The sequence below is a fragment of the Lonchura striata genome, chromosome 4, assembly GCF_046129695.1.
Source record: "Lonchura striata isolate bLonStr1 chromosome 4, bLonStr1.mat, whole genome shotgun sequence".
NCBI classification, from domain to species: domain Eukaryota; kingdom Metazoa; phylum Chordata; class Aves; order Passeriformes; family Estrildidae; genus Lonchura; species Lonchura striata.
The window spans coordinates 60,887,606-60,903,805 of NC_134606.1; the positions used below are offsets into that span (position 1 = coordinate 60,887,606).

Here is a 16,200-nt window from a genome sequence, read left to right on the forward strand (position 1 = left end):
TAAAATGTTTTTGTTTACCTTTGAATGTGTTCTTTCTTTTAAAACTTCTTTTCTACCTTGAATCAAGATACAAAGGTGCTGAAAACACTGCTGTAAGTACACTTACACAAGAATACTTGCAACACTGCCTAGAAGCCTATACCTAGATCAAAAAATTTACTCTGAGTGTTGTTTAAACTTCTGAAATAAGGTAACTTGAAGCTACTGAAGCCTTGTGTTCACCAATTTTAAAAACTTATGAAGTAAGAAAATGTTGGAAAGGAAATAAAACTGTTTTGCCTAACAAATCTGTTTGAATTCACAGAAGCCAGCAGTGATTGACATTGTTATTGAGATTATTTCTTGCAGTATGCACTGCCAAATCTACATTCCACAAGCATTGATATTTTAGGTTGTTTTCATGCAAAACTGCTTCTTTTGTTTCCCAAACCCAGACATTTCTTCCAACTGCTGATCTTTCTGTGTCCCACACAGACATTTTAGTGATAAAAAAAGAGGAAAAACAAAAATATTCTCATGCCCAGGACAAACAGAAAGCAGCCCCACTGTATTCTAGTTCAAAATCCCTCCACTGCACTTCATAAAGACAAATTTTAACAAATTTACACTTATTGCAAATACCACAGAAGCTTTTATTTTGCTCATTTGCCCCAGTGCACAATTAAGCTATTTAACATGTAAATTGCAATAACAGAACTGCAAGCAGCTTCATAAAATGAGAGACCAAATACACTTGTAACATGATCAGACTGTTTTTAATCTGGTGGATAAGGAACAGTGGGGTAGAAGGGAATAATCTGTTTTAGGGTCCAATACACAGCTTAGATTGTTGTTTCAACACATACATCTGTTATTAAAAGCCACTGTTTAGCAGTGTAACATGCACCTAAAAATTGACAACGTGGGACATCATCCATTAAATACACTATTTGTAGATGAGAATCGTTAGGGATGGGAAAAGGATTAATATAAGAAAAGCACCAGGGCTACACAGCCCTTCTAGAACCAGGTACTTTGCAGGGAGAGTGTAATGCCATTTGTCAGCTCTACTGCGCCATGCTGTGAGGACGAGCATTTGGTCCATTTCCCGCATGTCTGCCGTAGAAATGCACTTCTTTGGGAAAGCAACCACCAGGGCTCTGCAAGCCTGGGGCCACCTCACACCCCCAGCTTATTGGCCTGGGTGAGGACAACCTTGAGGACTGGCATGAAAGCAGAGGTCTCGCTGAAGTTGCTGGTGCTGACAATGTGTGTGTGGATGTTCAGTCCCTCCTGGTAGTTGCGGGTCTCGATGCTCTTCACAATGTTGTGCAAGCCACTAATGATGGTTGGAGAGAGCTGCAAGGAAGGCAGGCAAGGCAGGTCAGCACAAAGGAAAAGAAAAACTAGAAAAAAGACCCCCTAGAAAAAAAAAACTTCTGAGTGTGGTGCTTGGCTCTTGGGAAGCTGTAGCACTTAGCTCCTTTATTTGGATAGCCATCTTCAGAGCTGCACCACACTGGAAACAGTCACTGGGAAGTCTAACAACAGACTTCAACCAGAATGGACCTTCTCTGCAGTATTGCTATGCCCTGCAAGCCTTCCCTGCCAGTCCCTGGATGCACTTCCCTGGGGTGGGAGACCTGCTGTGACACACTCCTGGCACCAAAAAAACCTACTGAGCTTTTTGCCTTGGGGTAAGGTTGGTTGCTCAGCAAACGTGGCCTGACAACAAGAGGATTACATCACTCTAATCTTAAGGTACTAAGACATTTAAGCACAGTCCTTTATTCTGGCACAGCCTCCTGGAAGGCTTTGGGAAAGTTACCACATCTTCAAAAGTACTTGCACATCTGCCTTCCAGTGAAGTCACTGAGCCTCCAAAATGGAAGTCCCCTGGGTTCTGTTTTGACCCCAGGCTGTATGTCTCAGTTCCTGCCTAGAGCAGAGAAATGCCTGCTGCAAGGGGCTCTGCTCTTTGGCTCAGCACAGCCTCTGCACAGCACCACTGAACTCATGACACAACCTGAAAACAACACTGTGAAGTCTGCACAGGCACGTGGGGCCAAGCACAGTAACTGATTGTTTTTGAAGAAATCCATGCAATCTTCCAATAAATGGATGTAGAGCAGACTTCCAAAGAAAAAATGAGCACCTGCTGCATACTGCAGAAGTGGTAGTGCACCAATGAAGTCATTGGCCATACGTGACTGAGAGGTGGGGGGAAGTGAAACAGAACTTACTGTCTGTTCCCTAAGTTTGTCATACAGAAACTCCAGGCGTTTATTTGCATCATCCAGTTTCCTCTTGGTTTGCTGCAAGACAAATAAATATATCAAAGGACAGCCATTTTTAGAATCCCAGACCAATCTGGTATCATTGCAAACAGATCCATGCAGCACATCAAATTCCTTTCTCAAGAACATTTCCCTAACACATCATTATTTGGAGTCTGTTCTGTATTCTTCTCCCCCGATTTTGCTAGGAAAGACCACATGACTGTAGTTCTCCACATGTAAACACTTCAGCTGTCTACAGAAAATAGGAAACAGTAGAGGTGCATCCCAAAAGCCAGTGGTCATTTGCAAACCCCACTGGCATAGCTGATAAGGAAAGTGATAGAATACTGAGTTGCAGTTTCCTATGGTTCACTGAAAAAGCATAGTGATAACTGGATAAAATTCTTACTCGAATGAAGCATCCAGCAACACTAGTGAGAGCTTAAGGGCACAAGCAGATTCTCTATTTCTAAGTGTGTACAACTCAGCCATCATTTATGGCAAATCCTGATTATATTTTTCCTCATGTGAATAGTAAAGCCAGCAGTTTTTCTAAGTTTTTAGTGTCAACAGAAAAACTAATAGCCTAACCCAATCTGTCCTTACAGACACTTTGTGCTTCCATGACTTATAAAGTCACTGATGTGCCTGGAATTATTTTGCCACCAAAGGCTCTTAAAATAACCCCAGTACATTTCACCTGGAGCTGCAGCTGCTGTAGAAATTAATTTTTATCCACTTATTTTTTTTAAACAACTTCTAAAATTGTAGATTTTATTCCAGAGTAATAAAACAGAAAGAAAGCATCAAGATTACAATTGCAGGAGCACAAAAAAGCTGCTGGTCAACAGCAGTAGAAATGGCATCAGTGTACAAGAGTAATGGAATTTCCTCCTAAATCAGTCTGTGCATCAATCCTTCTTCACCTAGGATAACTGCCATTTTCCCTGGCAAGTGAAAACATTTCTCTGGATTAAATAACTGCCTGGAGAAAAAAAAGCCTGTGGGAATGCTCTAGCTCAAGGGTGAAGACCAACTGCTGACTGCTTGCTGTGCTAGAAATTAGGGAAAGCTGTTCAGATGGCATAAAGGAGAACACAGCACATGGATCTTGGGCCACATGCAGAAAACTCCTCAGCAGCAGCTACATCATCAAGGAACTGAGATGGCTAAGAAAAAAGTACCCCAAGAGGAGCAGGTAAGAAGCCCCAGGTTCATTTGGACTGCCTAACTCTCAGATGCATGACCATAGAACACTTGTTTCAAAACCCATGAAAAGGTGCACATGCTATTTTTATTGTACAGATGATCAGCTAGGACAGAGAGGAATAAATTGTGTCTAGGAAACAGCAAGCCATCTCTCCAGCCAAAGCAATTCAGCAGAAGTGCAAACTGGGTGTTTAGGTCCTGTTCCCATTCTCCCCTTTAGAAAGAAACAGCTGAGCAGTGCCTGTATTTGCTGTGACAACAACTGATGTGTACAGTCAGGGTGGTGTCTCTTGTCTCTGTGGGCTGAAACACTTTCACTGCCTAAAAAAAATCAGAGAGCCTTAACAAGAAGCAAGCAAAATGTGTTGGCAGAGCAGAAAAGCAACCCCCAGGTGCAGGTATGAGTGGAATGCTTTTTCCTTCTCTGTCTGCCTGGGGGAAAAGGGCACTTAGAGGAAGAAAAGGTCAAAGGGAATGCAGAATACACTATATATACATACAAACACACACACACACACACACACACATATGTATTCTACAGCCTTTAAATAAAGAATTTGAGCAATTGTATGATACTGAACCAACAAGAGCACGAGTCTGTGCTGCTGACCAAGCAAATTCAGTGCACAAAGCCCTCTGCATGCCACCAGCACCACCTTTTAGTATGTGGCAGGCACGAGCTGAACAGTCAGCACCTGGGCTTTGTGGTGGCATGTTATTTACTGGCCATCGGAAATAAATGAGCAGCTTTGGGAGGGATAGCTCATTTACGAGGTACTGACTGCCATGGGAAATGTTTTTCCTATCCAGCTCCAGTGTTTGTGTTAAAGCTGTTAACCTTCCCTTTCCCAGGCAACTGTTGTTTCCCTTTGAAATGAGTTTGTTATCAGAAATCACCTACCGGATCAGAGGCAGACAGCAGGCACCTCTGGATGAGAGCTTCAAACGTAGTCTTCAGAATAAGGTGCTCCTCAGGGATGGGCTTCTTGGTGATCTTCTCTGTTGGCAGTGCCTGCACATGCTGAGCAACAGAGGACAGGTGAGGCTTTTCCAGGTCACTGTGCCCACATGTTGTTTTCAGCTAAACCGTGTGGCATTATTGCCTAGCTTGGCACAGCTCCTATTCATTCCCTGTGGGTGTGTGGAGGTGACTTTACCAGCACCTGCTGTTGCTCCCTCTGGGAAGCTGTGAAAGCTGCAGAAGGAAGCAGCTTGCTGGCCCATACTGACTATAGGATTAGTGCCATCTAGGTGGAGATTACAGCAGCAAAATGCCAGCACGGTACAAAGCCAGTGCCTAGAAACTCCACAGTACACTTTGTGGCTACAAGAAAAGCCTGGACAGCAGGATCCTGCCTGGCAGGCTCTGCTGATGGACAAGCAAACCCATGCAGAGCTGGGGTTACCTTACCTGGATGGCGTTGCCGATCGGGGCCCCCGGGGCCCCCTCCGTGCTGGGTTTGGAAACAGTGGGTGGCATGGTGGATGGCCCCAGGGGCTGGGCAGCAGGCTGGAAGCCACCTTGCAGCACCATCTGCCCTGCAGGCAGGTGTGGAGGCTGGAAGCTGGGGGCATTGCTGGGTGGTGCTGGAGCCTGGGGCTGCTGCATCTGAGACTGCGGGTCCGCCAGCGGGTTCATGATGGGGGAGGTGATGGGGACCGGGGGCAGGAAGTTGTCAGGAACCTGGGGAAAAAAGCCAATTTATGTTGGTGTGGCTGCTGCAGGCATAGCACAACACCCAGCTCCTACAGACTTCCCAAACAGAATTGCACTCTGGCTGACCAAACCCATCCCTCTGGCTGCACACTAAGTGCCTTGGTACAGCCCAGCCTGCCCCTGGCCACAAGAGCCGAGTGCAGCCACCTCGAATCAGAGCCACTCTCCCTCCAAACCACAGGTTTGACAGACCAGCACTATAAGCAGAGAAAACTAACCCACACCTACATCTATTCTTACTATTGGGTCATTATATTTAGACTTTTGTGTCTCATTTTCAAGGGTGTATTTTTGTCCATGCAGTACAGTACGTAGGTCACAGCCAGCAACATGCCCCAGTAAAGCTTCTGAAAGCCCTTCAAGCTTCTGGCACACAGGTCTGCACTAAGGCAGATTACCAGGGCATTTCAGATTCATCCTTGATCATCTGCCAGTCTTAACACAGGGGTGTTTTATAAATATTTGGTAGAGAGAAGAAACAACAAAATGAGCTACTGGCCTCTGCTACATAACATGCAGGAATCAAAACAGAAAGGGCTTCCATGGGAATGTGTACATTTCTTCTGGTGTGCATGGAAAAAAAAAAAGGAAGATTGCAGAACCCTGAATGAATGATGTTAGAATTGAGCTAGTGGTTTGAGATAGGAAAAAAAAATTCCCAATCCAGCAACAAAGTCAATTATAAAAAAAAATTAATCACAGCAATAAACTTTTGAGTGGTGAGTAAGTTTATACTTAGAAGGAAAACAGCTGAAAATTATGGCTTGAAATGCCAGATATTTCTTCTCTTTTATAACAGTCCATGTGGTGAGTCATTTCATAACATCCTAAACCACCCCTCAGACACTGGACAGAAGGGAAACAAACATAGAAACATGACTGACAGATCTGTTAAATACTGAAAAGGGAATGCAACAAACACATTCCTCATTTAGAAGGAGCCAACCCGCAAGCCTTGGCTATGGCAGAAATTCTGGCTGTGACACACACACAACAGAAGTAGCAAGAGCCCCATGTGCAGAAGGCTGCTTCTTGAGCTCTCTGCTCCAGCAGTTATTCTGACACAAAGAGCTCTCTACCCAGCCTCCAAAAGCTTCTTCACCTTGAACTGCAGAGACCAAAAGCCAAAGGGTAAAGAACACTTCTGTCTTTGCCTTCACCCAGACCTTATCTTGGCTGCTCTAATGTTTTGTTCTCCCCACACTTTACATGCTCCAGACTAATTCTTGCCTCCCAGGGTCAGAGTGGTAAATAACTGCTGTGGAGATTCTCCAGGCTACAGCAGCACCAGGGGATGAAAAGGCTTGCTCTGCTCTGTGCCAAGTGTTCCTAGTTATCCTGCCCTGCTGCAATTTAAATCCATTTTGCAAAACTACATTATCTCCATCATGGAAATTGTCTTGCTCTCAACAGATCTCTCAGGGTCAGACCCTTAATCAGGATAAATTGCTTTTGGCTCCAGCAATGTCAATAATCTGTAACAATTTGCACAGCCCCCTTATTTTGTCTAAGTATTATCTCCTGCAAAACTGCTGCTTTACTGCAGATGAAAACAGTTGGAAGTATTTGCTTCAAACCACAAACAATGTTGTTATTAACAACCACAACTTCAGCAAAAACCCACCATCTCTTTAGAGGCTAAGACATTTTGAGAGGGATAATGCATATTAGAGAGAGAGAAAGGCCATTTCTGCTCATGAGATGCAGCTTTTGTTTGTTGCTAACCCTTCTCTTCCCTTCTCCTGCCAACAAGTTTCCCAGCAGCAGCTTAAACTATTGTTTTTCAAGGGATGAGCACTCAGTTGTGTTGAGGTAGGACTTCCTAGAGTACCTTCTTCTTCTTGGCAGCTCTGTTGAGGGTGGGAGGGTCATTCCAGCCGTTCTGAGGCCCTGAGACAGAAAGAAAACAGAGACTGTTAAGTACCTGGGAAGAAGGCAGTGATGCTTTCTTAAACTCAGCTGATCCATGCCATGCTCTGCTGGCAGAGCCTGCCCTGACCTGCCTGTTCCTCTGCCCTTCCCTGAGGGCCAGAACATCTCCTGTGCCAGCCAGAGCCTCCCAACACCCCGGCCATCAGACCCTTTGGGCTCCACACCCACTGGGCAAAGTTCGGGATCTTGACCAACTGTTCCCAACCTAATAACCTAATAATTAACTTTGTCTTCTCTTGCAGGAAAAAAGAGCTTTGAGCAGACATGCCTTTGAAGAGGGCCTACCATGCCCCAAAAAGCTCTGCTGCATAGACTGTGTATGTGAAGAGAGCTTATCCACAACATCACGTGAAGTTCCCCAGCCACACCACACAAAACACCACACAAAAAGAAGAGGCATAAGAGGCCTTAAGCATTTCAGGCCAGGTTCACCCAGTCACCTTGGAAACACAAAAAAGCCATAAACCCAGCTTTCCCCTGACAGCTACAGCATGGTTTTGGGTGCTTTGCATCCCTGAATCAGAGCAGAGCTGCTTGAGCAAGGTGGAAAAATCTGGCTGTCTGTACCAGGGGTGATCTGTTTGCAACTGGAAGCACAGAGGGTCTGAGCAGATTCACTCCCAGTCTGGGGTGCTGCTCTGCACCAAACCTTCTGCTCTCCCAAGAAACCAAGCCCCCTGCAGCTGTGAGATTTGCACCCCAAAGCTCCCATCAGCGTAGTAGGAAGAGCTGCCCACCTCCTCATGGAGAATGTGGAATTGGGCCCATGGCATTAGCACAGCTGCCCCAAATAACCAGGATTTATTGCACAAAGCCACAAAAAGCCAACAAAACCAAATCCCTGCTCAATGGACTTTTTCACCACAGTGTTTTTCACTCAGCAGATGATGAATTTACCTTAGACAGCACAAATGAATATTACTGCAGAATTTGCTCAATTTATCTGAAATTTCATTTGTTCCCAGGCTTTTGTCAAGCAAATTCCACATCCAGAGCATGTTAAAGGGGTAAATGAAAAACTATTCAAAACCCCTTTCACATTTGCTTTCTCTTTAACCAAAGGCAGTGCCATCTCCTGGCAGCCTCCTCTATTCCTCCCTATCTAGAAAATCCCAGAGTACTTCAGATACAGGGAGTCTAACTGATAGGAATAGGATGTATTTCCTGGAATAATTTGTATTAAAAAGGAAAATATTTTAAAAATATTTGTTTCTGTGGTTAAAAACTCCAGATAAATTGTTATTGGTTTCAATTAAGGAATTAAATATCAATTTGATTAAAGTCTAATTGGCAAACAGCATCACACTTAATGTTCTGTAAAGAACATTTGCATAATTGATGTCCGTTCAATTAATTTCATGTAGTGGCTGTAATTATTTTCAGGTTAGGTGGTACCTAGTTCACCTGCGAAGGGAGAGGCCTGGTCTTGAGATGGTAGACTTTCTGCAGACAAAATGCAAAGATGACTAAAAAAAAAAAATTTTCTTCAAAAATAATAAAGCAGTTGGCCTTTAATTTTTGACCAGCAATTTAGTTTCACAACATGCATCAGCAGAAAAAAACACCTGACCAAATTGCAATGCCAGCCTGGAGACAAGTAATTTGTTCAAACCTCCCACGGAATTGCTTTTATCCACCTTCCCCCACAACTAAGCCTGTTGCTCTTTCCACGCAGTAAATCAGTGTTTTCAGTTGTTTGTAACAAATGTTGCAGTGTTCTGGCCTTTTTTCTTCTCTCTTCTGATGCTCTCATTTTTTATTCCAGTGCAGCACACAGATCATTACTCTTAGCCACAATCTTCTCAATATCATTTTACCATTCCAGAAAGCTTTTCAAGAGCTGCTTGAAGTACCTGACTTTAAGATGGATTTCCCAAGTATTTTGTCAAACCAAGGCATGCTCTAAACTGCATGCAGCCCAACAACACAAGTATGTTCACACATCAGCTTTACACTCACATGAAGACACTGCTTGCTCAGACTGAGCAACAAACCCAAATAGCAAAATGTAGCCAGTAAAGCCCTCACCATTCCAAAGAGGAAAGGAGCACTGGGGAGGAGATAACTCCTTCCCTGGGGTTGGTCTGCTCATACTTGTGGTGAAAACCCTTCCCTTAGCTCAGGATTGGTCTACTGCATTTTCAAACAAGATTCAAGATGCTGAAAATTAGAACTACCTTGAAAGTACGTTCTAAGATCTAACACAAAACAAAGTGAAAGGGGTTGAATACAAAATTAAATGTGGGCTTTTCTTGCTCACAGAAGCTTCAAGCACAGCTTAACATACTGATGTTATGTGCCTTTGCAAAAACCAGAAAATATTTACGGAACTCTTCCTTTTTACAAGCATCTTTAAATCCAAGCCAGTTCAAAGATCAGGTGCTTGTGAAGAGTTCAGATCTGAGATTTTTTTTTTCCTTCCTCCCTTATTCCTGCTTTTAAATGAGTCACAAATGCAAAGTGAAGCATGATGTTCCCAGATAAGATCATCACCACACACAAAAGCACACCACTTTGTTGCCAGGATCAGCATCACTGCACCAGAACTCTCAGAGTTACAGGTGAGATCTACTTCTGGCTGCAGATCTCAGTGGTTCTACAGGATCTCATGCCAAGGCATCCCCCACTAGGCAGTGCAGCTGCTCAGAAAATGTGGTGGTGGTTAAGCACATTAAGCATGTACACTGTCATTGCTGCACTTAGAAAACAAGGTTTTTTCATTCTTGTTTTCTGAAAGGTCTAATCTAAACACTGGAAGAGAACAGAGTGTGCTCTTCAGACACACTTCATCTTTTTTCCACAGTTCTCCAGCTGCAATCATCACTTGTGTGTAGGCATGAGCCATCCTGGGCTCAGCACCTCACCATGCCCTGCAGTCCACCCCTGCATTTCAGCCTAAGGCTGCAGAAATCAGAGAGGATGCCCGAGTTTGGTTCCTGAAGGTCTGACACTTTGTACTGGCTACCCTGCTCACAACAGCTGCTGAGAAAAACAGAAGCAAGCACTGATAGTTCTAAGAAAGTTTGGTAAAAAGCCTAATACGAACAACTTTTAACTCTAAAAAGAGCTTCACCCACTCCCAGCATGCCATGTGGACTATGTCACGTCACTGCAAGAAACTCAGCAAGTGGCAGACCTGAGGTGCCTGCCAGTGATGCAAGTTAAGCAGTAAAATGGATAAGAAAGAACAATTTTCTTATTCCTTGCATTTATTTGGAGGTGCAGAAGCTATGCTGTCTGCATTATAATGTGTTGCTTGACATTCCAAGAACCCTATCCAACACCTCTCCCTCCATCCAATTTAATAAATCCTCTGGCTTAGAGATTCAAGTTTGACATGCCCTGTAACGTAGGGTCAGGAGAGATCACACTACAGCACCTCTGAAAACAGAAAGGACACCAAATCTGGCTTCATGGTGGATGGAAAAGTTGTCATTTCTCCCCTTGCAACTCTGGCAGTCCTACACCAGTCCTATTTTTTGACATAGCAAAAGACCACTTTTCCCCCAAACAGAAGGGGGTATGTGAGCTGCCAGCCTCAAGGACACCAGCAGGAGCACCTACTCATAGGATTCATGCTGCCAATGACAAAATGCCTTTTTTGCACTGCATCACCCCTAACAGACCCCCTAACAGAGAGGGAATGACAGTGGGCACATTAGGGTCTGTCAGTGAAACAAACATCCCCAAAACATCCCTCAAATCTTGCCCAGTATTCCCTGTACCCTCTGCTTCCCAGATCTGCTCCTTGACTCTGCAGCTGGACCACCTGGAGGTGAAGGGTGTTCATGAGCAGGTTTAGAAAAGGACTGCTTGATTCTTCCTGCACTGTCTGACATGCAGAACTGCTGTTTCACAGGCTGCTAAGTGAAGGCACAGGTTTGTCATGGCAGGCAAGGTCACTGTCCCACAGCCGTGACACCCAGGCAGTCACAAGCAGCATGGAGCCCCACCTCAGCGAGTGCTCTCACCAAGCATGCTCCAACATGCTCCCAAGTGTCAGCCACACACACATGCTTTTAACTGACATTCAGGGAAGAGACATGTAAAAGCATTTCTAAATCATTTCTGATTATCTTTTAAGGCATTCATAACCTCAGTAAATCCCATCACAATAAGAGGTTAGGGAAAAAATAATAAAAGAGAGCTGATGCTATGGGAAATGCTGTTTAAATTAAATATGCTGCCAATCCAGGTTTAAAAGGCTGCTCAAGAATCAGGGACATGAGTCAATCATATCTGCAAAATCATTCAGCAAGGAGAATCGGGATTATCTTGTCTGCAGTGATTAGGAAAACTTGCTCATTTTTGTATTTTGCTCTCCAGTCACACTGCAGGCTCTGACACCAATGTTGAAACTGAGCCATGATCCCTCCATGGCATACAACAGCCTCATAAGAGGCCTGTTGTAGCATCCTGTCTTGGGCAAGACAAAAGCTCTGTGACAGCGACAATGTCTGGCTCCCAGGAGAAAGGTGACTGCTCATGCTGCTGTGCACCAACCCAGCCCTCTCACAGATGCACAGGGGTGATGTGGTTTAGAAATGCTTTCAACTGATCTCTAAGCAAAAGCAAACTTTTTACAGAGCATTCACAAGGAAAGAAGTGCATATTTAACTGAGTGGGTGAAGACCAAACCCCTCCCTCCTCCCTGCCTGCCCCCTGTCCAAGCGCAGACCTGTTCTCTGGGATGCAGGAAGATCACTGGTTGCAGGCAGAGTACCTGTTGGTCCAGTAGGTAATGCATAAGCCACAGAAGTTGCTGGAAGTCCTGGCCTGCCATGCTGAAAGGATGTGCCAGCAGGAGGAACAGGGAAGGAAGAGATGGGATTCAGGCTCGTTGGGGAGGGCTGAGGCTGCCCGGGGTACAGCGGGGAGGGCACGGAGTGGGCAGGGGCAGAGGGCACGTAGGAGGGGGTGGTGTTAGGGGCAGGGCTGGGGTAGGAGGCTGAAGCAGGGGCAGCAATAGGCTGCTGAGGCTGATAGAGAGCTGGTCCCCCAGTTCCAGAGGAGTACTGCTGTGTGGCCTGATATGCTACAAACAGGGAGAAAAAACAGTCAGTGAGTTCACAACAGAGCAGCAGGCTTCATCTGCCTCTGCTTCCTTCTTTGCTTGACTCTCCCCTCTTCATGCCCCTACCCCCCAAAACAACTTACCTGCCCAGCCAAATCCTGGCTCCCACAACTCTGTCTGCACTTGCAGGACTGCTCAAATCCCCAGCCTGTCACTGGGAGCAGGGAGGCACAGAGAGGATGGCCTTGGCTCAAAGGACTGCTGCTCTTCCACACAAACCCTCCAGCCCAGAGCCATAGTGCTGCTTGGGGTGGGGCTGAATACACAGACACTGCTGCCTTCTGCACCACTGCAATCCTCACAGGGGCTCTCAGAGAAAGGAAAGCCCTGTCCCAAGATTTTCACAAAGGGAAAACTTAGGCCAAGGAAACGAATACAGACTCTGGAAGGCAATGTAAACTCACAGCCTTTCACTGTGGGTCCTGCAGCCTACTTGCACTGCCTCTGCCCATCTGTGGCCATTTTTCCTCTCTCATGCCAGTACTTTCAGTCCTTGCTTCAAGTGAGACTCACCTGTACTAATTTCTTCATCCCCTCTCCCATTCTCATGCAGCCCCAATGAGAAATGGATAGCCCAGCTGTGTCTCTCTCTACCAGGTCTGTGCTGCTTTCCCAGGACTCAGACTTTGGAGTCTCTGACCCTAGCACAACCCTGGGCCAGGCCAGCTGAGCAGTGAGTCTGAGAGCTGTGGGTAGACACCCCAGCAGAGGAGGAATGTTCGACAGAGGGTGTCTGAAACCTGGACTCCACCAAGAAATAACAACTCTCAGATGTCACCTCACCTTTCTCCCTACCCTGCAAGAACTCTGGGAGTGGCTTGGTCTGAACACTCCCAACCACAGGGAGAGGACTGGTTATCCCTGAGTTAAGGCTGGCCCACCTGGGTGGGAGGCTGCTGCTACTCACTCTGTGGGTACACTGGCCGTGTTCCTGCTTGCGGGTACATGCTGTAGTTGGAAGATGTGGCTTGCTGTGGTGGCATGCTGGGGCCAACAGCTCCTGGCATAATAAACCCTGGAGGAGGTGGGTTGTCCCCCTGTCAAAAAACAAAAAATTACAGGAAAACTGGTTGGGAGACACAGGATTTAATCAGTAATGGTAATGCAGTGCTGAAGAAGAACTGCAGCAAAATGATGAGTTCACATTTCAAGGCCTGAAACCGTATTCCCTGGAAGAAGGGAATCACCAGTACAGGGGCAAATGCCTCCAACCACCCCAGTGCCTTAGGGTGCCCAGCACAGCACTGAAAGCACAGCTGGATGTGCAGTGACTTCAGGAGCAAGCAGAGCAGCACACATCTGCCTGCACAAGGAAGAGCTCCCTGCCAATGCTGCCTGGTGTTCAGGCAGCCCGAGAGCACCCTGCCATCTTTAAACTAAACTTAAATGGTAACTCTGAAGCTTCTAATCTCCATGGAAAAGGGGAAAAGGAAAAATCACACTTCAAATATTCCAGTGTGGGGCAAGGGTTGGGGAGACTCGGGTCACGCTGAGCTCCCACTCAAGACTTTCCAGTGCCAGGGCATTGGTGAAAAAAAAAGTAAAAAAAGTAAGGAGATGCAGAGGAGTAAAACCAGAGCACACATGGAAGCTGCTCTGCCCATCTATCTGTACCAGACTGTGCCAAGCATTCAGATTACACCAGGGGACACACTGGGGTGGAGCAGAGGCTCAGAGAGGAATAATGAAGGTTATACCTGTGTGTCAGAGGGACAGCCTGCAGGAGGATGGCTGGGAAGGGCAGTAGGAGTTTTGTTACTCCAGGTAGTGACAGTAGGGGCAATTCTAACCTGAATCGAACAAAGAAATACCAATCATGGAAAACAAAACAATAAAAAGGTTTAAAGGGTTTCACAAAACAAGATGCAAAGAAGTGAACACAAGAAGGTTTGCATGCTGGCACTTGTAACAGCCATAAAATCTCAGAGGAAGAAGGGAATAGCATTCAAACAGACAAAAATCACTGTGCACTGGAGCCAAAGTGAATTGCAGAGTGCAGACAAAGCACAGTGTTGCAGTTGCAATAGGCTGTGGAGCAAGTGCTGCAGTGTTATGTGTGCCAGTCAGCCAGGTCTCCATCTTTCATCACATTTTCCTACTGCAGAAGTCCCCCCAACCACTGGTCCATGACAGTGAGCATCATCAACCACAGCTGCAAGCCCCAGGTTCCATGTTAAATTCAAACATATGTCTCACACATGATGAGTCTGTACAAATTGAGCTTCAGATGAATCAAAAAAGGTTAAAATATAATTTTAAAAGATTAAAAACTGATATTAAGCTCTTGCACATGCACAAATACATGTCTTAATGAAAATTGCTTCCTAGCCAGTCTCCCATAGCTCCTTTCCTCCATCTTCCTTCTTTGTCATTCCAAATGCCTTCAATTCCATACAACCACTCCTACCTTTCTGATGGGATAGAAACCAAGAACTTCCTGTGCCTGGAACATGCCTGAGCAAGGAGCTGGATGCTGCTTAATGCAGGACACATGGCTGGGGTTCAAGGATATAAGCAGAGGGAAGGCTGTGACCCTGCAGCCCTGGCTGGCTCAGCTGGCTTCAGTCTATGTGTCTCTAACCCCACACAGTGCTAAGCTAATGGTGCAGTCAGATGTACAACAGCCACTGCTAATGCCTGCATAACTCATCACCAGAGTATCTAAAATACTTTTCTCCCCATGTCACGCCTGGCTTACTCAGATGAAAAAGAGGGTTCAACAAAACTATGCTGAAAGGAATCCAAGTGTTAAGAACATGTTACTGTTTGGGACAGCAGTTAAACAAAGGCTGCCTCAAGCTTGAACAAGTCCTATACAAAGCAAGCATCCTAATACACAAACATGTAATTTCTCTCCATTCTGGTTCATCAGCTGGGAACCTTTCTGACTGATACCTGCCCCCTTCAAACCCCTTGTGCTGAGGATGAACACTGGGGTTGTAACTCCCAGTGAACTCATGGGGTTATGATACACCCAGGCTTTAATTAATGAGCAAGGCTTGCTGAAATAACTGCTTGAGACATTTCAGAAACAGTGGGAGAAAGAGGGAACTCTGGTTTAAAAAAGCATTGCTCATATCTCAACATATAGAGGAAAGCTGCTATTCTCCAGAGCCAAACAGGACACACAGAGCTTCACTTCTCAAGGCAACTCATTGGTTACAAGGAAGAAAGCCAAAGACACAGACAGCAGAGTAGACTTGATTATTAATGAGGATGCATTTAAAATCATATGCAATGGGGTTAGCAAGGTAAATCCCGGATGAAGGCTTTGTCTCTTCTGCAATCTACCATGCTAATACCCTGGAGAGAAGGCAGAGACACACTACTGCTGACATCAAGAATGCCCAATTTCCTCCCCAACCTTTCATCCCTTCTTTCTTCCTGCCCTGGTTTTTCTGGCAGGCAGTGCTTGGAGGCAGCACAAACAGATACCTCTGCTTGTGCCAATCTCTGCCTAAGGAGAACAGCCACAGCCCTAAAAAAGCTCTGCTCTCAGAAAAGCCCAGAGCACCTTTAGAGGGGGGCCAGATGAGCTGCAGTGCTGTGCTTGGGGATTAAGAGTCCTTGCAGTGCTCTCTAAGCATACACACAGCCAGGGCTGCCCAACACACCACACTGCCCTGATGGCCAGTGTGTTCTGCTGCAGTGTCATCCTCAGGTTAGAGGTAAAACCAGAGAATTTCCCTTCCCTATTTCTTCTCTTCCTCCCTGCACAGCTCCCTTATGTCTCATACTCACCTGGTCTTTCTTGTAGCAGACACTCTCAGCCTCCCCACCAGCCCACACCCTCTTACACCTGGCTGGGAAGGTGTTTTCACATCAGGTTGTACCCACAGCTGCAGAAAAATGCCCTCAGTTTGCTATAACCAGTGCTTAGCAACTTCTGCAGCCAAAATCAGAGCTAGGGATGGGAATAATCTGCCCCAAAGGAGATTGGAGAGCAGCATGAGCAAGCTCCAAGGCTTGCAGGGATGGGACAACATCAGGGACTGTGAGAGGTAGCAAAC

The 16,200-nt window shown here is 45.8% G+C and overlaps 1 protein-coding gene across 10 annotated transcripts in view; it reads right to left on the minus strand.

The window, feature by feature from the left end:
- Positions 1-601: 601 nt before the first annotated feature.
- The window catches only part of SEC31A (SEC31 homolog A, COPII component), a 38,977-nt gene continuing 23,378 nt past the window's right edge, over positions 602-16,200 (minus strand). For 2 of the 10 annotated variants that reach the window (XM_077782992.1, XM_021549214.3), the window contains 8 exons: positions 13,098-13,227; positions 11,795-12,151; positions 8,512-8,559; positions 7,016-7,074; positions 4,879-5,151; positions 4,369-4,488; positions 2,223-2,294; positions 602-1,338 (listed from right to left, as the gene is read on the minus strand). In XM_077782992.1, the coding sequence (XP_077639118.1) occupies positions 1,159-1,338; positions 2,223-2,294; positions 4,369-4,488; positions 4,879-5,151; positions 7,016-7,074; positions 8,512-8,559; positions 11,795-12,151; positions 13,098-13,227 (1,239 nt within the window). In that variant the 3' untranslated portion in view covers positions 602-1,158. Of the gene's footprint in view, positions 1,339-2,222; positions 2,295-4,368; positions 4,489-4,878; positions 5,152-7,015; positions 7,075-8,511; positions 8,560-11,794; positions 12,152-13,097; positions 13,228-13,887; positions 13,981-16,200 lie in introns of all 10 variants that reach the window. The other 8 variants (XM_077782994.1, XM_021549217.3, XM_077782993.1 and 5 more) reach the window with 6 other exon arrangements.